The following is a 25,981-nucleotide window of genomic DNA, read 5'->3' on the forward strand; positions in this document are numbered from 1 at the left end:
CATGTTGAGGTGGCAGAGGGTTGTTGTCAGCAGCTGGGAAAAGTAACTAAAAAAGTAACTAGTAATCTAACTTAGTTACTTTTCCAATTGAGTAATCAGTAAAGTAACTAAGTTACTTTTTCAAGGAGTAATCAGTAATCAGTAATTGGATTACTTTTTCAAAGTAACTGTGGCAACACTGCTGATAACTGCTATCTGGTTAGAAAAACAAAAATATCCAAACATCTCTAGACATAACTAAAAACAAACAAACAAACAAAAAAACAACAACAAAAAAGATAACTATCCTGTACTACCAACTTGGGTCATTTCGCATCAAATCAACAGCGCAAACAGCAGAATCACGACGTGCCACATCCAGTGCCGATTACCAGTACACGAACCCAATGTCTTACACCGGTACTTCAATAATACCGCTAATGATGAGACATAGAACCCCTAATGCTCACTCAAAAATCACAATTACTAAAGTCCCTTTGGCTGCTCCCTTGGTTTCACTCTGGGTCACCACAACAAATCCATGGAGGACCTGCATGTTTATTTGGCACACGTTTTACGCCGGATGCCCTTCCTAACGCAATTCTATATAACAGAGTGGACAGGAGTGGGTTTTTGAACTGGAACCTTCCACAGTGGAAACAAGCGCACTTAACGACTTGGCCAACACAAAAAATCACAATTACCAATATATCTTAACTACTTTTGCTAGCACCTGTTCATTGACTACTTTCATTTTTAACTTGGTGTTACAAAAGAAATCGATGTATAGAGGTTATAGTGCGATTTTCACTTATTTTCCCAAATGGGGGAAGAAAAAACCCCAAAACAAAACAAAACAAAAAAAAATCAAAAATATATTTTCCTGAAGGTTCACAGCTGAAGCTTTCAATTTGGTGACATTTTCTTTTGATTGAAGTTATGAAAATGATATGTGAGAGATTTGTAGAACTTGAAAACATTTTTAAATGTACACCAAAACCAGTTCTTTAACTGTTATATCTTCTGAGATGGGGGCATATAAAGTCATGAGAATGCAGTAATTAGCTGAAATTATGTTAGCTTTCATCTCACTAATTAAGAGAACATGAGCAAAAATAGGAGAATTGTGGGTGTTACTCACAAAGCCCAATCATCCTACAAAGACTTACAAAATACTGAGAGATGTTGAATCTGAATGGCCCTTTGGTACATAAATTAGGAGATATTCCCCAAAGCATATCTTTTGTCTTCTGATACTGTATTTAGGAATAAAATGGCCAGTTGTGTGACTTAACCGCACTACCACACTGGGATGGAGTAAATAGAATATTAGCAGTTCCATTTCCAAAATTTAAAGATGGAAGGAAGAGCCAGCTGAAACCCAATTATGCTGAAATTCAAACTCCTCCAAGATTAACTCATTTAGGATATCCACTTCAATTTTGGTGAAAATCATCAATGTTCAAGCTATTGTGTGCACAAAAATGTGTGACTAACACAAGCACTCACAGATGGCTGAAGGCACAGATGGAGTGTAATTCTATATCCACTCCTTCTGGCCTTACGGCCTGCGGGTGATAATCATACAGTCGAGTGCAGCGTTTGGCCACAGAGCAAATGGAGCTGACCTGCTTCAGCAGCTCGCCATCCTCTGTGGCTGAAAGACAAGCCTGGACGCAGCTTTCCACTGAGCGATCAACCAGCTTCCCAGCTTCAATCAACTGCTCCTGGCAAACCGGGGAGCTGATGGTGGGACTCACCACCTAAAAGAACATCAAAGTGAGCTGTAAAAATGGACCAATACAAATGGCAGCAGCTGGAAAAAACAGAAGCAAATAGTGATGGGGGACAGAAAGTATGCCAAAGATTAATTTAATTGACAGTGTGGGGAAAAAGACATTCATTGAGTAACAGTGCAAAACACAACACTAATAAGCAGTGATGTGTCGTTCATGAGTGCAAAAATGTGGGAGAGTCTGTGTGGCTCAGCTTTTATCCCCACTGTGTTTTAGATGGGTTGAGTCGTGGGAGCTCTTAATGAAACTCAGGGAGAACAATTAGCTCAATCAGGAGCAGGACGTCCTAAGGTACGATGAACAGAATGAACCCAAAGCAACCTAACTGAGCCAGAATGAAGCAGTGAACAGGCTGGCTTATCAGCTGGTGGTGGAGCAAAGAAATTACTTGGAAATGTTAAAATAAATAAAGAGCCTAGGAGCTGGCTCTATAAAACAAATGACCTTTATCAGGATTAAAAAGAACAATCTTTGTATTAGCTTTTAATGATTCCAGGATAAGAAGTTTTTCAAGAATTTACCAACTGGAAGAGAAATAATGTGTTCACATTTAAATGAAGACAATGACTGATGCACAAAGCAATCTACACTTTGCGGACCACCCTGAGTTACTGTGAGTGCTCCATAAAAACTTCAAATATATTTCACATTGCTATCAAGAATACTGGGTACAGAAACATGAAACAGATCCTGGACAGGACACAAGCCCGACTCTGTTACTTCATCAGCCAAGGCCGCTGGAGAATCCAAAGATAAGCACTGGCACCAGAGGGCCTCGGGGCCTATACAGGACTTAGTACTACTAGTTCTACCAGATATGCTGCAACTGCAGCAATCTTTAAATCTCAAACCAGGGGAAAAAGAAGACCTGAAAGGCATTCAGCAGATGAACTCATCACACTAAGACACAGAAATGCGACTACTCTGATGGGGAGCCAGGAGTCTGTTTAACCTAATTAGACACATGTGGGTTGCATAATTAAGGATGTGCAAATATAACCAGGGGAGAGTGTATTTAACAAAGTGCATTTGCACATACTCACTCTTCATGAATGCATTCTTAGGTGCAGGAAAATCTTAGGTCATTCAAATGTATGATGAAAGAAATGTGAATTTAGCAAACTGCTATATTAAAATGGAAGACAGCAAATTATCATCATGCCTTCCATGGTGGCATCATGACTAATATAGTTACATCCTTGGTGAACCCTCAGAGCCACCATTTAACAGTTTTAAGAGACCACGTCCAATAGAATTACAATATCCACTGCATTTCTGTACCTTGGCACATGCCACCAGCTGTGAGGTGGACAGGGCGCACTGGGTGGCAGCAGCAATGACCCGGTTCTGCAGCACTGTGTCCTCTGCAACCTGAGCCACGTTCTTGGCCTTCAGCACCAACATCGCCGCTGCATTGGCCACTGCTTTGGCAAGATTCATCAAGACATCCTGGACAATCATGAGCATAAAAACAGAAAAACAATTCTCATAAAAAACTTATTACCTATATAGTTTGACCTGAAGTTTACGTCGCGCCATCTGAGGCCTTTGCAGTCAGTAGTGGTGTGAAGCAAGGTTGTGTCCTCACTTCTGACACTGTTTGGCATCTTCTTCTCCCTGCTCCTCCAGTATGCTTTCCAAGACTGCAGTGACAGTGTCTACATCTACACCGGGTCCAACGGCAAGCTCTTTAACATCGCTCGCCTTCGTGCCAAATCTAAAGTCACAGAAGTACTCATTCACAAGCTGCTGTTTGCTGACGATGCAGCCTTGGTATCTCACACAGAGGATGGCCTCCAACTGCTTGTCAATTTCCTATCCCACACCTGCAAGGAGTTTGGTTTAACCATCAGTCTGAAGAAGACAAACGTTATGGCTCAGGGCACCAAGCTCCGACCAAGAATCACCATCGACAGACACACCTTAGAGGTCGTCGACAACTTCACGTACCTCGGGTCCACTATCTCCAGCACGCTGTCCACTGACACAGAAGTCAACAGCAGAATCGCCAAGGCAGCAGCAGTCATGGCAAAACTGCAACAGCAAGTTTGGAACAACTCTAACCTCAATGTGCGTCTACCAGGCCTGCGTGTTCAGCACTCTTCTGTACGGCAGCGAGACGTGGACCACCTACGCGAGGCATGAGCGGAAACTGAACAGCTTCCATATGAGGTGCCTGCGTCGGATTCTGCACATCACATGGCAAGACAAGGTCCCCAACACAGAGGTGCTACACCATGCCAACATGGACAGCATGCACTCCGTGCTGTGTGAGAGGCGCCTTCGATGGCTCGGTCATGTAAGGCAAATGGAAGCAGGCCGCATTCCAAGGGACCTCCTCTACGGCCAACTGGTAGAAAGCTCCCGTAGGGCTGGGTGCCCAAGACTACACTTTAAGGAAGTCTGCAAGAGTGATATGCAGAACTGTGGCATCGACATCAAGATGTGGGAGAGCCTAGCAGATGAACGCTCTGCTTGGCGCATTACTGTGAGGCAGGGTGCGAAAATCTCAGAGGAAGTGCGGAACACCGCCACCCAAAAGAGAGCCAGGCGAAATGAGCGGCAGCAACCGGCACAACGGTCAACACCCTTTGTCTGCACCGGATGTGACAGAGATTGTCACTCACACATCGGCTTGCACAACCAGTCCAGGAAATGCAGCTGACCAAAGGAGCTACACCATCGTCTCTCGAAACGGATGGATGCCGATGTGTGTGATGTGACATTTACATACACTCACATATGAATGACTGACTTTGTGAACTGTTATTTTACTGCAGGTGAATGACTGTACAACATACATCTTAATATAAAAAAAGAAGGGGGAAAAAGACCTGTGAGCGAGCTCAGAAAATGATAACCTCTGCTTTGCCATACCATTTGCTTGCCTGTAGTATAGATTGGCAGTAGCAAATATGGTGTGATGAAAACTGCATGTGGTGTCAACTTGAATTAAACTGGTCGACCCCTATACCAAAGACACCATTAGAGAAAATTCAAAATTTCAAAAAATTCAAAATTTCATGCATAGCTTCAAACAGAGATGACCAGGTCAGAAATGAACCCGGGATCTTCTTTTTGTGAGGCAACAGTGCTAACCACTAAGCCACTGTGCAGCCTTCAATGCAAACATAACTTGTCAAATTAAAAACAAGAAAAAAGGCAGATGCCACATGGGATTGTGAAGGTTCTCAGTCAGTTTTTTCTTCTTTTTAACAGTGACAGTTCATTTTTGTCAAGGAGCCGGCTGGTTCTTTCTTCCTTGCTCATTGGGAGGAGGCTGTAGAGAGGACAGTTGGCCTGGTGCTTCTCCTTATCAGCCTGTTCTCTTCTCACCTGTAGATCAGGAAGCCGTTATGGGAACACCCTTCAAGCCGGTCATTATTTTGACAGCTCTTTCCTGAACCATGTCCATAGTGACCCTTCCATATTCTAGATGCTGTCAAATGAGTGTGTTGTAGGCATCACCCAGATCTTCGACAGGAAGCTCATGTTTTGCCACCATAGTGAGGAATTGCAGATGCTGGGATCTTCTTTTGGCAAACTCATTAACCCTCTGGAGCTGACGCCGTCATATACGATGGCTGGGACCAAGCTTTACTAAATTATAAATAACTTTTTAATGATATGAGAACTTCCTTTTTTTTTCTGAAACGTTAACTCCGGACTTTCGATCCAATGTCGGCCATCTTTGTACTCCTCATAGAAGCTGTGTGATGACGTGCGCAATGTGAGTATCCAATCGGAATTGGTTCACCGTCACATGGTTTTCCAAAATCCAATCGTAGGGCAGATTTACCTCACGTGATAAACCAAAGATCGTTTTCAGGAGTGATATCTTACTAGTTGGCCCGTTTGAATAGGCCCCCTAGCTCCTCCATTGCACCCTGTGCCATTACGCACAACGAAAGTGAAAGAGACGGAGAGCCTCGCATGACAATCTCACATGCTCAAACAAAGAGTGTGTAAATATCAGGATTGCTCCACTAGTTCACATTTGAATGTTATTGGATTACTCTGTGGCTCTCTCCCTCTGGCGTAAAGCACTGTTTACCATATCAATGAGGTGAGGGAGAGGGGCTGCTCCTCAGACTGGAGCATAAACGCATAGACCATTTTGTATATATTGTTCAAAATGTGCATTTGTGTTTATTGTTTTAACTTTTCTGACCTCAAATTACCTTTATAAAGTGTCAATACAGTTGTTTATTATAGTTTGCTGTGTGTTTTGAATAAATGTGTGTGGAAAATTATTTTTCGCTTTACTTTTTACTTTATTTTTGATTGTAAACCTTTATTACACTTATAAAACACAACAAAAGCATATATATATTATGAAAGAACAGGTTGTCCTGAAAAAAAAGAGACATAAAACTTGATTGTGGGATGCAGGGAGAGCTGTTAACAGCCATAATAAACCATTTATGCCAGGCAAGTGAACTGTCCAAAAAATGCCCTCGGACCCCAGAGGGTTAATGTGCACAATCCCACTTTACCCATCTGGAAAACTAAGTACTTGTGACAACAGGAATAACGGCACCAAATTATGATCACGAAACGGTTGTTAAATGTCCTCGGCAATTTAAGTCATTGTGAAACATTCAGCACCTTGAAATATCTAAGTGGGCGTATATATTTTCACCCTGTGTTGCTTTCAGAAAACCCAAAATAAAGGAGAAATGTGCACCAAATCCTTAGTTTTTGTTTTCTATTAAAGATTAAAGATGACTGCTGTACAATCATTCTTCTCCAAAAAGCTCAAAGAAAAACTCAACATTACCACAACATTTCATGTCCATGATGAGTGTATGTAAATGTCTAACCACAACTATACTGTTCATGCATGAAGAAATCATGATGGTATGTGGGCAGTACAAGTCAAGGTAAAGAGCATTAATGACAGCGGGAGGTTCGTGTTACACTGTAGCTCTGCACATGTTGATGTGCATCAGGAATTAAAATGTCACAAGTTGCTAAAACCCACTGAATTGTTTGAAAAATGCTGAAATAAAATGTGGTGTGCAGTGACACAAGCTGAAGAAAGAACAACAATGACTGAGCCAAAAGTAAAGACACAAGCTTGACAAGTAAAACACGAGAGCAATCCAATCAAAGAGAGAAAGATCAAGTTAAGTGGTAAAATTGTTGAAGTTGTCCTGGTTACAGTGTGTTTTAATTTTGCAGAGTGGTAACTTTGGTAAACTGAGTCATCTCTGAATATTACAGAGTGTGATGATGGTGATGATGATGAGTGGACGGGGTGCAGCGTTACCTGAAACCTCTCATCTGTCTCGTTTTCTCCAATCTGGCGAAGGAGGTCACCGCTGGCCTGACCGATGCTGCCGGCTGCTGTCAGCACCGTCTGTCTGGGCTGCAGTGCCGCACAAAACACACAGAAAAACAAGACTGTGAGTTACTGCATTTACATATCTGGACTGCAACTCAATTTTCTAGTTTGCTCTACGACGTCATTGTATATCTTTACTGCACGATACAGAAGCTTAGATGACACAAACCTGTTTTGCTCAGGAGAAAATGTGCAACAATTATCTGATTTAGGAACTGAAATAATAAAGTTAAAGAGATGGTTTGATGTTACCAAATTATCATTAAATTTGTCTAAAACTAAATTAATGTTATTTGGAAATTATAAAAAAAGACATACAAATTCGGTTAAATATACAAGGGGTAAACATAGAACATGTTAAAGAGAATAAGTTTTTAGGTGTCATTATTGATGAAAAAAATTAATTGGAAAGCTCATATTCAGCACATTCAAAAGAAGGTATCAAAGAGTATTGCAGTATTAAATAAAGCAAAGCATGTTCTTGAGGGCAGAGCACTACATATTTTGTATTGTTCATTGGTTGCACTCTACCTGACTTACTGTGCTGAAGTTTGGGGCAGCAATTATAAAACTACAACGCAACCATTATTCATTCTTCAAAAAAGAGCATTAAGAACAATTCATAATGCAGGTTATCGAGACCACACCAACCCACTGTTCATTAAATCTCAAATATTAACACTTCACGATATGATTTTGTTCAAGATTGTTCAATTAATGTACAAAGTGAAAAATAAACAAGTGCCATTTAGAATTCAAGAATTTTTTACTGAGAGAGAGGGAAAATATAATTTACGGGGCTTGTATCATTTTAAAATTGCTGGCGCTCGGGCGACCAGGAAAGGTTTCTGTGTCTCCATGCGTGGCCCTAGAATATGGAATAACCTGACGGAGGAACTCAAATGATGTCCAAATATCAATCAGTTTAAAAATCAGTATAAAGATGATGTTTTCAAGATATGTATCTGCTGAAGAAGGTTGAGTTTTGTGTGTTGCTAAATTGTAAATGTAAATCTGTTCAGAGATGGAAGTCGTTGAAAATGGGAGTGGGAATAGTTGCCCCCTCCCCTTCTGGACTAGATAATTTAATTTTGGTTAATGGGGTAGGCATTAAAAAGCTCTGCTTTTGCCTATACCCTTTCAGGCACACGGATGCATTGTCACTCCATTTCTTTTTCATTGTAAGTTTTGTTTGTTGTTGTTTTGGACTGTATGTGCTGTGTGCTGAATAAATTTATCCATTCATTCATTAGGGCTTTTTGTTATCAAACACTATGCAATTTCAAGCAGAGTTCACACTTAGTTGTGAGGGTTAATGCTTCTGCCTTTTTTACTCCCTCTCAATGCTTTTAAAAACACTCAGCACATGCCACTGGGCCCTATGGTGGTTATTTCTGGACGGAGCGACTCAGGCGAACACACTACGACCCTCATAAAATACACAGACTGACAGGCTGTACAAAAGCAACACATAGATAATGTAATATTCATGAAGCTCAAGCAGTTCAACCTGTAAATTTATGTCCTGCAGATCAAATATTCCCAACTAGGGTCCAGAACTTCAACATGCCACCTATACATTGTTCTTTTTTTTTGGGGGGGGGGGGGTGTCTCATTTTTTTAAACTGCGTATCAGATGAATGTGGGACATATCCACCAAGGCAGACAAGCAGTTCATCCCCATGTCTCCAAAACAGATGACACTTGAGTGTGTCATCCCCTTGGTCTTCTCAACACTCAGGCACCTACGTGTTCACTGCAAATTATTTAGTTCTTATCAAGATTAAAAAAATATTACATTTAGAAGTGCTAGATAATACAGTATATCTTGTTTTAAGGGTTAATTTCTTATTTTAAGTGTTTGACGTTCTTATTTCTAGATTTAACAATCTTAATTCAATAATCTTATCAAGTGAAATTATCTTGCTGCATGGACAGATAATTTCACTTGTTTTGAGTACCTTTTCCCTCAGATTTAGTGTTTTTATCTTGTTTTTAGACACCCCTTTTTGCAGTGTTGGATCATGCCCATAGAAATGCGGCACTTGGCCAAAAATATTGAAGCCAACGCCCTCTCATTATTAATTGATACTCCTCATCCAAGCCTCCCTAAGTACTTTCAGTCATTTGTCACAAATGCATTCCAGTGGTACTCAAAGATCATCTGAAGATACATGGTACCAAAGCCATCTGAAGATACATGGTACCAAAGCCATCCAGTCATCACTTTAGGTCACGGGTTTGCATCAATGTCTTACAACTATACAGTAAGACAGGAAGCACCAGGACCCTAAAGATTTGGACCTTTGTTCTCCTACAAAGATATCCGCATCGCCAAATGCCTCTGATCCAGTGACCTCATGACTCCATTAGATCTTTCTAGGCATGTCTCAATTTAGAGGACTCCGAGACATGGATGCCACTGCTGAGATAAGTGAATGTCTTTACAAGTTCAACACTTTCACAGCATACAGATACACTTCTGATAGTTGAGTCCAAGAAGTCACTGGAAGCCTGGATCTTAGTCTTGATCCAGGTCAAAACCAAACACAGACACTCAGAGGTCTCACTCAGCTTTCAAGTACTGCAATCAGGGCATCCGCTGATTTTGCAAAGATCACAGCAACACCCTAAAAGTCAAGGTCTGAAACCTTTCCTCCCCAACAAAAGCACCTAAGCTGCTGGCTTAGTATTACAAAGATAAAACATAAAGAGTGCTACTCAGTAACCAGTGCAAGAGAGCGCACAGTGCAGGGTGCTCGTATGAGGACACAAGGTAATTTTTTAATAATTTTAAAATGTCAGGTGATACAAGTCCTGTAGGTAGTGTTGATTATGAGATTCTAAAAAGAAAAACTGCACTGACTGACTGCTTCAAAGGCATTAATTGCAGAACTGTCTAGTGTTTGAGTGTCAGACAGCTGCTTATTTGTGTGCTGATAATGTTGACAGGAAAGAAGAAATGATGACTCATGGTACAGTATGAAGAAGATTTCAGTGTCCAAATACAGCTTGACATTTTTGTCTTTTTGTGAGAGGGAGGCTGGGTGATTTGATGAGCTGCTTTCTGTAGATGGGTTTATTCTTGAGGTTTTCAGTGGGTGTTAAAAATATCCAAGCTGTATAAAACAGCATTACTCCTGTAAGTAGTGTACACTCTGGACACTCAGGCTTCAGGTTAGAGCTAAGATTGAGTAAAATTCCTTGCTCATTGGGAGGAGATTTGACTGAAATCCCATCATTTCACTCTATGGCCAATTTAATTTGCTTTTTTTTTGTCAGCTTTGACAGAACCAAACATTTTTCGGGCAGAAAAAAAACCCACCACCATCAACTGTGGTTCAGAGAGTAAAACAGTAAAACTTTGCCTGCAACATAGGATCAAATAGTCAGGCTGCATTTTTACACATCCTCCATCTGTGTCTTCAGTGATTTAATTCCTAAACTTGGGAGTTCCTCCAATCCATTTTTGCTAGTACTGAGACTGCTTAGACCTGCATAGTTCTGCAGCTCTTCCAATGAAGATATTTTAAATATTAAAATTCTAGTAATACTGAAGTTTCTACATGAAAAACATAATGCAGTATGTTAATATAGTAATATATGAATTTTGTATAATCGAAAAACCGAAACCTACTTTATGTTATGCTGTTGTTTTTGGGCTTGATTTCCTATAGAGGATCAATATGATGCTACCTAATTTAACTCATGCCCTTCATGCTTTGGTCACTACATTGAACCTCAACACAATAAATCATGTTGACGTCAGCTGCTGTTAACATGTTAGATATAAAATAAAGACTAAAACAGAAGAATCACCTTAATTGGCTGCTGTAAAAAGGAAGAAAGAACAATATTTCATGCTAAATATATATCCAGAGACTGCCAGATTTCATGTGCAGCAATATCATTTGGCATCTTGTGAAGACAACTATATGTTTGTTTTTCTCATAGTAACGGTTTGTTAACTGACCTCTCCAGAAGCCGGCTCCACGGCCTTCAACAGATCAGACACTGCCCCTGCCAGTGTCCTGGCAGCCTTCATCAGGTCATTACCTCCACCAACCTCATCTTCCATCAGCGCAGCCAACAGCTTCACACCCTTTGACATCTCGGTCAGGTTGGAGGAGATGGTGGTGATGGCACAGCCCACTGCAGTGTAGTCCGTGTCAGTAGGATCGCCTGTTTGGGAAATGGATTCAAGTGACTGACAAACAAATGGACTTCAGATTCAACCAAGGGCTAAAAACATTTTGGTATTCTGCAAAAGACATCAAAATAAAAAAAGATTTGTTATTATAAACCCAAATGGAAAATAAAAATTCCACATGTTGACTGATCAAGTAATTTTTTTTATTAATTCAACAAGGAGGTTACATTTTAACAGACATCTGCTGTTTGAGTAAAAGTCAAGTCTGGGAGCAGGCAATGGTGCGCCAAATCCACCATGCCAGGGAATCCCTTCTAGTCCTGGCTGGCAACCACCCAGGCAGAAAATTTGTCTATCTCAAAAGCAGAAATGTTTTTGCTACAATCAGCTGAAACAAGGCATCCCCTTGGAATTCTCAAGCCTTTAGGGTACACATCAGTGAGGCCGCAGTTTTCTAGTTCACGCACAGAGACACGTGCCACATGGACAAAATGTTTAAACCAACTCTTTCTCACAATTTCATTAATTTGTAACATTTGTTTGGCACAAAGTAGTTCCAGCAGTATCCAAAGATCCAAAGTCATCCTTACATCACTGGCTAGGGTCCAAGTCTCCAAAGTCTCTCAACCATACAGTAAAATGGGAAGCACCGGGACCCAAAAGACTTGGACTTTCATTCTTCTGAAAAGGCATTGGCATAGTCAAACACCTCTATCCAGCATCCTCAGGACCCCATGGACTCTTCCTAGGCTTATCCCAATCTCAAAGGCCAAAGATCCAGAGACACCAATATCACTGCTGATACAAGCGAATGTCTCTACAAATTCAACAGATACACAACTGGTGGCTTATTTCTTGGAAATCACTGAAACCTTGGATCTTAGTCTTGATCAAAAACAATTGCAAACGTGGACACTCAAGTGCTGCAGTCAGGGTATCCATGACTCAGCAAAGATGACATCATCACCTTCAAAGTCAACATCAGTAAAGCTTTGCTCACTGTTTGAGTTCTCAGAAACAAATTAAGAAATTTTTAGAAACCTTTTGCGCACCATTCCATAAACATTTGAGTGCAATATGAGGCATTTTTTTTGGGTCTAATAACTGTCCTTTTACCTTTTTGCCTTTAGTGGCTAGCATACAGTGGATACACCATTAAACTGTGAGCTCTAATGAGCTGTTAACAAATGCCTATTATCTGGTAAAATAAAATAATAATAATAATATAGATAATTGTATAACTCTCAAAAACAGCACATACAAAATGCATATATAAAACTGTGTTTAGATATCCAAAATCCTTCACCATGTATTTTTAAACAACTTAGCTTAAAAAAAAATTACACTCAACAAAAATATAAACGCAACACTTTTATTGTGGGCAGTCTAAGGCACACCTGTGCACTAATCATGGTGTCTAATCAGCATCTTGATATGGCACACCTGTGAGGTGGGATGGATTATCTCAGCAAAGGAGAAGTGCTCACTATCACAGATTTAGACTGGTTTGTGAACAATATTTGAGGGAAATGGTGATATTGTGTATGTGGAAAAAGTTTTAGATCTTTGAGTTCATCTCATACAAAATGGGAGCAAAACCAAAAGTGTTGCGTTTATATTTTTGTTGAGTATAAATAACCAAACAGAATTTCCTGAATACTGCTGCTTTTATCTGGCCATTTTAATTTTTGATTTTCATGCTAAATAATTAGAAATGCAGCTCGTGGACACACAGACGTATGCCATGAAGGAAAAAAGTGAGCTAATATTCTATTCTGCTGAGTCATGTCACCACCACTCACCAGCTGTGAGGTTGACGACAGACGCCGTCCCTGCAGTGATGGCATCGACCTGGGAGTGGATCTCATGTTTTGATTCATCCATTTTGTTCTGGATCCAGACCTTGGATGCCTAAATGAACAGATGGATGTAGACCACGCACATCGTCAACACATTGCTAGCATGGACCTAAATGTGAGTGCTGTTCTACAAAGTGCAGCATTATCTGTCAGTGCACACATGATGAGAGCGTGCACAGGTTTGAGATGTACTGTACCATGTCCTGACCCAGCGGCGGCAGATTGTCCACCTCGCCCAGGTCGATCTGGGCTTTCTGCACAGCTTGCATGCTGGTGTTTATGGTTCCCATGAGAGCTTGCTGAGCTGAACTCTACATTTAGAGGAAAATAAAAACACCACTTCACCCTTCTTTTTCCATGTCAAATCAAACGAGAACACACACACACACGCAGTGACCTCTGCTGCACTCACTAGTGGCGGCATGTGCCCGCGGTGCATCTGACCCATCGTGATCTGCTGCTGAGCAGACGGCATGGTGCCCATACTAAGCGACTCAGAGCCAATGGAGCCGGATCGGATAACGCCTGGCAGTGCTACAGAGCCATGTTCCGCTCGGCCCACACGGTTAAACTGCTGCTGTAGGATAGTGGACCTGCACACACAGGACACACGTTCAGTGACGAAGTTTCATTCAGTCTTTTCATTAGCTCAAAGTAACAAAATTAATACGCCAACTGGCAGGGAGTTGGACTGCCTGAGGGGACCGCTAAATATATTTTAAAAGCACTCACAGTAACACTGCAAAGAACAAGTCAAGCGTAAAAGACACAGAGCTTCACTTGAATCAAACTATTACAGAGTAACTGTGTTTCTAATTATGATATAGAGTTTAAATGTAGTCCTTTTTTATCCTAATCTGTATTATACATTTTATTTTACAATAATGATTCATTAATCTACATCAAACAATATGCTGCAGACAGAAGCTGAGTCCACATGACACAAAATGGAAATAAGACAATAATACCTTAAGTCTTTTACATGTTTCTGACAAATGTATTCCATTCACAAATGTGCTCTGTCACATTATAAACAGAAATCTATTCTATGACTGGAAAAAGAGGAAAAACACAACTGTAAAGAGGGTTAAAGTAAATGATGAATGAGAGAAGAACAGCAGAACATTTGAAGTCTGACAGTGAAGAAAATGAAATCTATTGTGCAAATATTTTTTAAATAAATTTATATGGAAACAAAGATAACTGGCAACACACTGTTTTGATTAAACAGAATTTTTGGTGGCTCTTCAACTGTCTGAGTCATTATTTTGTGTGTGTGTGTGTGTGTGTGTGTGTGTGTGTGTGTGTGTGTGTGTGTGTGTGTGTGTGTGTGTGTGCGTGCGTGTGTGTGTGTGTGTGTGTGTGTGTGTGTGTGTGTGTGTTAAAACTGCAAAACTGCCCGACAAGGCTTTGCTGTGTGACTGAGCTGTGTGTTAGCAGTGGATACCAAGCACACAGGTTTCAGAAATTTGAATTAAATTCACTCAATTTATTTATACACCAATACAAGTCACCCCCAAGGCGTTACATACGAGTAAGGTCTAACCTTACCCACCTTATGAATCAGCACACTGGCAACAGCGGTAGTGAAAAACTCTGTTTTGATTATAGGAAGAAACCTCAAGCAGATCAGACTGGGGTGACCAAAAACAAAATAAAGAAACTGAAGCACAACAACAAATTGTCAAATATGCACAGAAAGAAAAAAGGCAGTAAAACAACCAAAAACATATAGAGTCTTGTGGTCACAATGACTGCTGGCTCAAAGAACATCCAAACAGTGACGATCAGAGTCTCAGTAAACGCACTGCAACTGGAGAGTCCTTAATTCCTTGGCATGCCCCAGATTCCCATAGTTCCACTGTAGATTCCCTGCAGTTTCCCCTTTTGAAACACTGAATCCACTTGTTCCTCTTACTCAAAGAAGAAGCCGACAACAATTTGGTCCATAATCAAGGGCAACTTTTTTGTCTTCTGCTTGCGTAAAGTCTTATTAATACATAAAAGTATTAAAGCATAAACAGAACCAAAATGTCTCAATTTAGTCCATGTGTAGTTGGAGTGGCAACAAGGTTTTGACTTTGACCTACTTTAACCTCCTAGGGCCTGGCATCCACATATGTGGACATGACATTTTTGGTTGTCTAGACCATAATACTAAGTTTTGTTTCATGAGAACCTCCAGGTCTTAGGACTTTAAAACAGGTGACAAGCAGTGGGTTTAGTGTGTTACAAAGAAATGATTACGATAAACACATTACATTTGTCTGTAACGTAGTAATGTTACACATTATAGTCATAAATTCAGTAATCACCACAATGCCAAAATGATGACTTTCCCTTGAACGCAGCATAAACAGTAGCCAGAGAAGTCCACTGGCTAGCCAGTAATTCAGTTTGTGCTCACAACGGTGACCAACTACAGCAAACTTTGCCAGTGTACATTCCGATGGAATATTCAAGAGACAATATACCTCAATTCGTAGAATAAAAGTCATATAAAGTTGGATGGAAAAGATGTGGATTAAAAGAGATTTGTTCATTTTCATTCTCTGCCCACAAAGTCAAACACTTGTTAATTACTTTTTTGAGTAAGTGTCCAAATGTTTGACTGGTACCATATGTTGCTTTAACAACTGCCAGAAATAAAAGTGTGTGTGTGTGTGTGTATGTGTGTGCGCGCACGTGAGCGCACGCGTGCAAGTGTACTCATCTACAGTAAATAGCGAGATTCTGCACTAAAACTTTTCGTAGGCATTAACGGTAATTTCATTAAACAGTCACAGAGCTCTTAAAGGGGAGCTATGTAATTCTGGCCATTTTTTGCTGTTTTCTCAGGGGTGGGGTGGGGGGGGGGGTTGTTTGTTTGTTTTGGGTGCATTTTTCTCTACAGAGCCCTTCCTACAGCTCAGAATACATATGTCACAAAACTGTCGTAAAAACTTACTCCCAGCCAACCTCCCTCCCCTTGCTGCCTATATGCATTTATGTGCAACAGAGCCAGGGAACACAATCTGTGGAGTCATGTCTACTGAGGTGCGTAATGACAATACGCACAACATTCAATAAAGTTAATGACGAACATTTTCACTAAACACTATTATAAGTATGCATGTTTGCAATCCTCAATTAACCTATTAAGTCCTCCTTGGTGTACTTACACGTGTGGTGATAATGATGTCGCTCAAAGTCCAGTCAACCACTGAGTTCAACCACCTAAAATGGCAATTTCCTCCTTGTACCGCAGTAATTCAGCACCAGACAGATGCCCGGTATGTTCAGCTACTCCACTATTAGCTTCAGAGATGATGAGTTTATCTCAAAGCTTGTCCAAACCTTTGCAGTATGTAAGGAGTTTCTTGTGTAAATAATCCTGGAAGCCCTGCGCTTGACAGGCAGCGTGGTCATGGGGAGTGGTCTGGAAGTGGCCAGGTCACGTGACTGCAAAGGCTCTATATGAAAGTGATACCTGGAAATGTTGTGTTACTGCAGTGACGAGGTTTAGACTGTGATCTACGTTTAACGAGGTGAGAAGATGAAAGAGCATTTACGTGTGAACTCATTCAAGATTATGATCCGGAGCACGTGTGTCTGATATGAAAGCGATACTGAGAAGTCATGAATTACTGCGGCAAGCTTTTCCACTTTCTATACCCGCTTACTCCAACCAAGGGTCACGGGGGGCTGGAGCCTGTCCCACCAGACACAGGGTGTGAGGCGGGGTACACTCTGGACAGGACGGCAGTATGCACAAGTGTAATGTCCTTCAGCCGACACCACTGTCTCGTGTTGGCACTTCTGCTTTAGATGAGATGACTGATTAAACCATTTAGAACCGAACAATAATATGTGGAGTGAATTTATCTCTGAAGACAAACCATTTACACCACATGAGGCAAAAAGGTGAAGACTGTGAAAACTCTGTAAACATTATCAGTTCAAACACTTCGATGCAATCTGATTTGTAGTGTCAAGGGTTACTGATTTACATACTTTTTAGGGGATACAGATTCTTCCAGCATAGTTGACTCCTCATCACCTTCCAATCCAAAACGGTCCTTACTTTGCTTCTGCAGCAGAAATACAGATATTAGATTTCAAAACAAGCTCAGCGGTTTCACAGCATTACACAAAATAAAAACTGGGGCCAACAATTATCAAGTGTCTTAGTAGGAAACTGGTCTCCACTGGTCTAAAATTCACTGGCACACATTTGGTCTTATTTTTAGGCTTGGAAACAAATGCAATTTCATCACCTCTCTTCATTTTGGGAAGCATCATCAAAAATAAAAGCTTCACAATAGCAGAGTAAGTCTAACTTGGACTCTTTAACCACTAAAGTGACAGCATGTACGTTTTAGGGGTGTTTATTTAAGGAAATGGAAGATACAGCAGCATAGTGGTCAAGTGCTCAGTACAAATGCTTCCAAAACATGAATTTCTCAGTTCAAGAGCACCCATGCCCATTCTGCACATAATGTGGAATTGCATCAGGAAGGGCATCTGGTGTAAAACATGCCATAACCTGCAGATCCGTACTGGATCTGCTGTTGTGACTTCGAGTGAAAATGGAGAATCCAAAAGACCTCACATTATTTGCAGAAATGGAATACAGCATAAATAAACATCTCTTCATTAGTATATAACGGTGGTGTACGCCAGATTAATTGCAAAGTTTACAAAAGTATTATTTTGTGTCACGGTGATGTGTTTTTAAAGTGATAACTCAGATCATTTTGATGCCGTCACTGCAAAATCAGTCACAGTGTACGTTAAAACAGCTATGTGTGCACATCATGCACTTGTGAACGGAGCCTGTTAAAAACAGTCTCATTTTCCTCTTGTTGCATGCTCAGCGCACTTCTGGATTAAAAACAACAACAAACAAACACTCATAAATTAAAAGAAGGCGAGGACAAAGTGTCCATCGTCTCTTCATCGTACAGTCATGAGCTCAATGAACAGAGCATTGTGCCTGAAAGCACATGCACAGCCGAGCTTGCTGAAAGTAGACAGTTCCTGAAATTATTCCTGAAAGTATTCCTGATTTATTCCAAGCATCTGCTAATACTAATGAATTTATTCTGAAAGGGATATAAATATAATTATTGTTACCAGCTCAGCAAACAATGTAGACATCCTCATCACAAAAAAAAAAAAAATCTTGACAAAGGCTATTGTGTATTCAACAATACTGTTCATACTGCGATGCAATACAACAATTACGTATATTTTAAAAATATTATGTAAAACGGGTGGTGGCGAAGTGGTTAGTGTGCTTGGTTTCAGTGCGGAAGGTTCCTGGTTCAAACCCCACACCTGCCACATTTCTCCATATAAAGTGAAGCTGTGTCAGGAAGGGCCTCCGGTGTAAAATTTGTGCCAAATCAACATGCAGATACACCCTGGATCCACTGTGGCGACCCTGAGTGCAAAACAAGGGAGCAGCCGAAGAGACTTACTTTTGATTTTAAAGTATTATGTAAAACATTAGATACTTTTCATCTTTTATTCAGGACTACAGGCAAAAGTTCCTTGTTTTCATTGCTCATTACGTTCTTCTTTTTAAATGGAAAGCAAAGTGTTTTGTTTGTTTTTGTTTTGCTGATCTGAAAAATGACCCAATTAATGCTTTAAAAACCATATCCGACCCGAACCATGGCTTCTGTGACCTGTGACACCCCTAGTGTATAATGATCAACAATGAACTGATGTGTTTTCATAACCTAAGAACAAGTCCTTCATCGCTACATGGGAGTGGGTCCCCTCATGGAGGTTGCCATGTTGCTATAGTAGACCAAAAGGGACATAGTACTCAGTCTTTTGCATTTTAAAGTGTGGCTGAAGGACTGAAGAAAAAAGAGAACGCAGTGGTTGCTGCTCTACACACTAATGGTTATTAATGCTAGAAGTTTGGGAACCCTCATATTTGTGAAGGAGCAAAATATAGATATTGCTTACCAAGACGTGAAAGGAAACAAAATCGTGACCAGCAATGGTATGATGCAATCTGCAACCTCACCACTCAATGGCACAAACACCTACACACTGTAGCAGCTTTAATAATTAGCTAATAACTTTTCCTTGTTTCAAAGAGGAAAAAAAGGCCTGCAGAAAATGATACATTATGTTTGCCACAAAGTTAATGTGGCAAGTTTCAGTTAACCAATTTCAGGCACAGGAACTGAGTTTATGATTAAGCATTCTAAAATAATTCAGGACGTGGCATTTAATTACAAGTGCACGAGGACACACCAGCTAACTGCCCTAAATTACATGACAAGCTGTTACAGGCCAGCTGTGATTTTTTTCATTTGTCTGTAGCAGCTGTATGCAGTATACAGCAGCGTGCACAGCAGATTCCAGACACAGCAGGATATTGATTCATGATTCATCCTTGTCTCAAGAGATAAATGGCTCACCTTCTTGAGGATGATATCGATGTAACCGGCAATGAGCTGCGAGATCTGCTCCCCTTCAGTGGTCTGCACAGAGTAGTAACTCTCCTGATATTCCCCAAAGTCCTGTGCACACACACGCACACACACGTATACACATCATCATAATGCATTTCACATAAAACAGTGACAAAATGAACGATCTGTCGCCCTCATACTGGCACAGTTGAAACATAACACCAGTCGTGGCCCTGCCACAGCCCAACTGGTCAAAAACAGGGCTGGCACTGAGGCAATATCGCTAAGCCTGAAACTTGTTTATATACGTGTAATTAATAAAACAATCTTCATGGAGGATTCGTTCGTGCATGCACGCACGTGAACAAAAAACAAAAGAACACCGGCTGCTGCTGCACTTCCTCGCTTTCTCCCCCTCAAACACTGTCATAATTGTGTTATAAACCAGTCACCACTTGTTTTATTATACTTCTGTGTAATTAATAAAATGATCTTCACGGACAATTCGTTCGCGTGCGCACGCACGTGAACAAAAAAGACCGCTGCTGCTGCACTTCCTCACTTTCTCCTACTCAAACTCTGTCATAATTGGGTTAAATAAAAGACAAAAGGGACATAGGTCCTGCCCACAGGCTGATTGCCAGAGACAGGACATGTCCACGTCAAGTATAAACTCCAGACAGACATCTCCACATCACTACATATCCACAACGCGTCCTTCCATAGGGATTACATGGTAACCTGTCGCCCCCACTGCATATATCTGGATCCAGAAGCCGGAAATCCAGCAGGAAAAATACCAGGCCTGCAAAAAGCGGCCAAGTGTGAATAATAAATTCAACCTTTAAACCCACTGCAAATCCCATATTTAAATGGTAAATAAATGGACTGCATTTATATAGCACTTTTCCATCTGCATCAGACGCTCAAACCACTTTACAATTATGCGTCACATTCACCCCGATGTCAGGGTGCGGCCATACAAGGCGCTCACTACACACCGGGAGCAATAGGGGATTAAAGGCCTTGCCCAAGGGCCCTTAGTGATTTTCCAGTTAGGCGGGGATTTGAACCCATGATTTTCTGGACTCAAGCCCAACACCTTAACTACTAGACCATCACCTCCACGTCTATTTAAAAAAAGACATAGCCTTAAACCTCAAAGCTTTCACCTGAATCAGTGGTGAGAAAAAAAGACTGACAATGATAAAGATCTGATAGTTTATAGGCTCTTCTACCTCTGATGTGAAATATGGATATAGGCAGAGCCTTTTCTCAGCACTCTACGTTCATTTCATCCATATTTCTGAAAGGAAGGAACAAACGGTATACAAATCAAAAACATGGAGGACCTTACGAAATAAAGACCTGAATAGACAATCAAATATGACTTCTGTTGGTAATTGGACCAACAAAAAAAAAATCTGATCAAACATGGAAATAGATGATAAAATATATGACATAGACACTAATATTGATGAAAGTATATTTGACTTAAAAATGATTGGTTGTGAGTATTATACGGTAGAGCAGCTAAATAGTGAAAAAATTGCAGAAGATACCCTGTCACTCTTACATATAAACAGTCGAAGCTTGTATTGTAAAATGTCGCAAATAAAAGATTATTTAAATCAGTTTAAAAATGGATTTAGTATTGTTGCAATCACTGAATCTTGGCTTAATGATGATCTCATGGGTGATGTTCAAATAGAGGGATATGAGCTGTATTTGTGAACAGAAGAGATAAAAGGGGCGGTGGTGTTGCTCTGTACATAAAGGCAGATCTGATATGTACAATTGTAGAAGAAATGACAACTGTGGATGACATCATAGAAATTGTAACAGTGGAACTTGTACATGAAACATCTAAAAAAATTTTAATCAGTTGTGTATACAGAGCACCAGACACTTGTGTTGTGAAATTTACAGATAGAATAACAGAGTTATTCCATCAAATTAAAAACAAAACGCTTTTTATATGTGGAGACTTTAACATTAACATAGAGAGCTCAAGTTGCCAAAGAATAAGTGATTTTGTGAATTCAATGTAGTTTGGGGTTATTCCACTTGATAACAAACACCAACCAGAATCACATCGCAAAGTGCAACGGTAATCGACAATATATTTACAAATAGAACAGAAGAAATTATCAGGAATGGGATCTTGATGACAGATGTTAGTGATCATTTACCAGTCTTTTCAATATTTAAATATAAAAATAGGTACAAGAAAAAAACTGTTATAAACTTTAAAAGAGACAATCAGTAAAAGCCTTAGAGGCATTAAAATATCTTAAAAAATCAAAATTGGGAAGAAGTTTATGTCAGTGATGTTAATGTAGCATATAACTCATTTATGAAAATATTGATGAAATCATATAATAAAAACTGTAAATTAATAGAAATTAGTAAGAAAAGAGTAAATAAACCATGGCTGACAAAGGGAATAAAAAATGCTTGTGCAAAGAAAAACTATTTATACAGGTGCTTTTTAAAAATGCAAACAAAGGAAACAGAACACAGATACAAAAAATATAAAATAAACTACTGACAATAATTAGGAAACAAAAAAAAGATTATTATAGTGAACAATTAAATAAGAGTAAAGATAATATGAGGGCAACATGGGGAAATTATAAAAAGTGTGATTGAAAGTGATGGAGCGAAAGCAACTTTTCCAAATTACTTTGTCAAAGAAAATAAAGAGATATATGACATAAAAGAAGTGGCAAATGGGTTTAATGATTATTTTTCAAATGTAGGATCAGTCTGGTGGGAAATAAACCAATAGTAGAAGATACATTACATACACTTGTAAATACGGTCAACAGTATTTTCCTGGACAATGTGGAAAAAGATGAAATAAGAAATATTGTAAAAAACTGTGTAAGCAAAAGATCAACTGACCATGAAGATTTAGACATGATGACTGTAAAAAGTATAATAGAAACTGTTACTGAACCATTTACTTATATTTGCAATCTGTCTCTGTCAACAGGGATTTTTTCCAGATGAAATGAAAATTGCCAAGGTAGTCCCATTATATAAAAATGGAGACAAACATAAATTCTCTAATTACAGGCCAGTATCATTGCTTCCACAGTTTTCTAAAATTATGGAAAAAGTTTTTGTGACAAGGTTGGATAAATTCACTGAGAAACATCATATTTTAAATAATGCTCAGTATGGATTCAGAACAAAACATTCAACAGCTATGGCAATTATGGAATTAATAGAGAAAATATCAACAACAGAAAATAAGGATTATTTTGTAAGTATTTTTATTGACTTGAAAAAAGCTTTTGATGTTATTGACCACTCAAGATTGCTTCACAAGTTACAACAATATGGAATAAGAGGTATTGCACATCAGTGGGTAAAAAGCTACTTAGAAAACAGAAAACAGTTTGTTCAGATAAATATATCAAATCAGAATTGTGTAATATTGCTTATGGGGTACCACAAGGATCAGTACTTGGACCCAAACTGTTTATTTTGTATATCAATGATTTTGTGAATGTATCTAATGTGCTTGGTAGCATTTTATTTGCTGATGATACAACGCTGTTTTACTCTGGATCAGATATACAGGAAGTAGCACAAGTGATAAAAACAGATTGGAAAAGTATAAGCATTGGTTTGATATAAACAGACTGTCACTAAATATTAATAGACAAAATTTCATATTGTTTAATGACAGAGCAAAAAAAATAACGTGTCATTACAAATAGATGGAATGGATATACAAAGGTAAAAGAAATGAAATTTTTAGGAGTCATAATTGATGAAGATCTTACATGGAAGTCACACATAAATTACATAAAAGGAAAACAGCGAAAGCCATTGCTGTTTGCATAAAGTAAAATATTCATAAATAGTTATGGTTTATTAACATTGTACAATTCATTGATTTTCCCATATTTAACTTATTGTGTAGAAATCTGGGGATCAACATATACAACTTATATACAACCTTGTTTATTCTGCAGAAAGGGCTTTAAGGGTGAGTAGCAAACAGTGGTTTTAGAGATCTATCTAATCCATTGTTCATTAAGTACAGGGTACTTAAATTCATGATTTGGTCGATTTGAAAATATTACAAACAATGTACCAAGCTAATAAAAATGCTTTACCACAAACATTTCAAATATGTTGAGAAAGAGTAAGTAGTTTATACACTGAAAGGAATAGAAGTCTTTAGAAAACCAGATACAGAACCAGAGTAAAAGAACGAGTAATTGCAGTAAATGGTGTAAATTATGGAACAATCTCAACAAAGAAATTAAAGATTAAGGTCGCTAAATTATTAAAAAACGTATTAAACTAGATGTATTAAGGTATTATGCAACTATAATAAGTTAGTGGGCTGTAGGAATAAAAAAAAAAAAAAAATGTAATTTGTTATATGTATAAAATGTTATTTAAGTTTTAAAATGTAACCTGTCAGAGATGTAATCTATTTATAATGGTCATAATTATGAACATAAGTCAGTGGTAGTGACAAGTTAAAGAAATACAATCTGTTAAATAATGTTTGAAAAAATGACGCTGGATATTGAAAGATTGTATTGTAAAAAGGGGGCAGAAAATATAAGACTTGTTCTTCTCTCTGCTCCTTTTCATTCTGGTAATGGAGATGCTTTATTTCTGCTTTTTCTGTTTTTTTTTTTTTTTAAATGAATGAAATAAATAAATAAATGAAATGAATGAAATGAAATGAAAACGGACGGAGATGGACAAAATGGTGCCAGTACCACCAGAAATTGTGGAGGCAGTGTAGCCAAAGTTCAAGGCAATGACACTACTCGAAGCAAAAGGACATGAGGAAGACCGTAAACAATGATGGAATATTTTGAGAATTTCAGTTCACATCTACATCGCTGCCTATGCTTTTCTTTCTTTTGCAATTGAAACATTATTACGGATGCTTCAACTATCCCCATATATGATGTTATCACCTGTTAAAGGGTCTGCAGAGCCCTCTAGTGGATGTTTTGTTTCACACCTGTACAGGCAGTGACGGTTACACTGATTGAAATGCATGCATAGATTTACGTTGGTAAATGGAGCATAATGAGTGTAAAGACCATGCTGCTCATGTAGTTTGAACGCCAGCCAGAGGAGAGATACTGACAACAGTGACAAAGCAAATGGGCAATGTTTGTCATACAAGTTGGAAATAATACAAATAATAATTCACATGATTTGTCAATATCCTCAGGTTCTCAATAGTAACATCAGTTATTTTCCTTTTGAGATTTAAGGTTTCCTTTTGCTCATTTTTATCAACTGATGATTTGAAAGCTACGAAACCGGTAAATGATCACTGACATCACTAATGAGTAGTCCACCTGTTATGTTCCTTACAGTAGCATTTGTTAATAAATTGTTGATAAGTGTTGATGTATTCGTAGTTATCCTAGCTGGATGTGTGATCACTGGGTACAATCCCATATACGAGTAAAACACAGGGTTATGAACTCTGTTATTTGTAACTGACCATGAGGATTTAGGAAATCTATATTAAAGTCTCCATAGACAAATAAAAGCTTATTATTTAAATGTGTTGCACATTTCAGTCAATTTATCCATGAAAATATGTATATTCGATTAGTGAGTTTTTGTTATCTATTTGAGTATACAGTACATGTCAACTGGTTTGAGCTGGTTTCATTTGAACAGAAAGTCCAGTGAACAAAGGAGTGAGGCTCCACCAGGTACAGAACAACTGTGGGCTGAAGACAAGGGGCGGCGTTTCCCCTCCATCTACACGAGCCAATAAGGTTAGATGTTGTGGGAATAATATGCAACAAGTCCAGAAACACACCATTTCGTAGAGAGGAGAGTGTGTTTTATTTTGGACAAGTCAACTCAAAGTTAACAGGTATTTTGGCTTTTTTAAAACCTCAGCTGACCTATACGGGCTTGTTCTAAAGGTGTATACTATGACCTCTAAAAGTGCAATACATGAAGTTACAAACATTCCAAAAGCACAGCTGAACTGTAATGTATCAGGTCCAGATCTTGGACATGTCCATAATTAACTGGTGCAGATGCACTGCATTCCGTGCACACAGTTACTGCATGATGCACTGAAACTTACCAGCGTGAAGCTCTTGGGTGAAGCTGCCCACCGCTTAACGTGGTAAGTGGCCACTCCTGAACCACATCTTTGGTTTTCCTCGTCCACTCTCATCACAGACTCTTGGTTATTCCCAAGAGTCGCGCACCAGCTTGTTTTACTCTTCATCTTTTCCTGCAAAACACACACATTTACATTCACCTCAGTGACAGGAAGGTTTTATTTCTTAATTGCATTTTGGAGACTATTACTGATTATTACTGACAACATGTCCTGTGACTATGTAGTGAATAATCCCGATTAGGATGAATAACTAAATCTAAACCTACATGCAGCGGATATAGACAGTCAT

At 39.2% G+C, this 25,981-nt stretch overlaps 1 protein-coding gene across 1 annotated transcript in view; it reads right to left on the bottom strand.

The window, feature by feature from the left end:
- tln2a (talin 2a) overlaps positions 1-25,981 on the bottom strand; it is a 414,558-nt gene that overhangs the window by 149,682 nt on the left and 238,895 nt on the right. Inside the window, 12 exon segments of the mRNA XM_034187248.1 lie at positions 1,608-1,742; positions 3,057-3,224; positions 7,048-7,146; positions 11,096-11,304; positions 13,075-13,183; positions 13,329-13,442; positions 13,544-13,724; positions 17,125-17,201; positions 19,554-19,655; positions 25,651-25,688; positions 25,691-25,727; positions 25,729-25,803. Coding sequence (XP_034043139.1) covers positions 1,608-1,742; positions 3,057-3,224; positions 7,048-7,146; positions 11,096-11,304; positions 13,075-13,183; positions 13,329-13,442; positions 13,544-13,724; positions 17,125-17,201; positions 19,554-19,655; positions 25,651-25,688; positions 25,691-25,727; positions 25,729-25,803 — 1,344 coding nt within the window.

Source organism: Thalassophryne amazonica, chromosome 2, assembly GCF_902500255.1.
Source record: "Thalassophryne amazonica chromosome 2, fThaAma1.1, whole genome shotgun sequence".
NCBI classification, from domain to species: Eukaryota; Metazoa; Chordata; class Actinopteri; order Batrachoidiformes; family Batrachoididae; genus Thalassophryne; species Thalassophryne amazonica.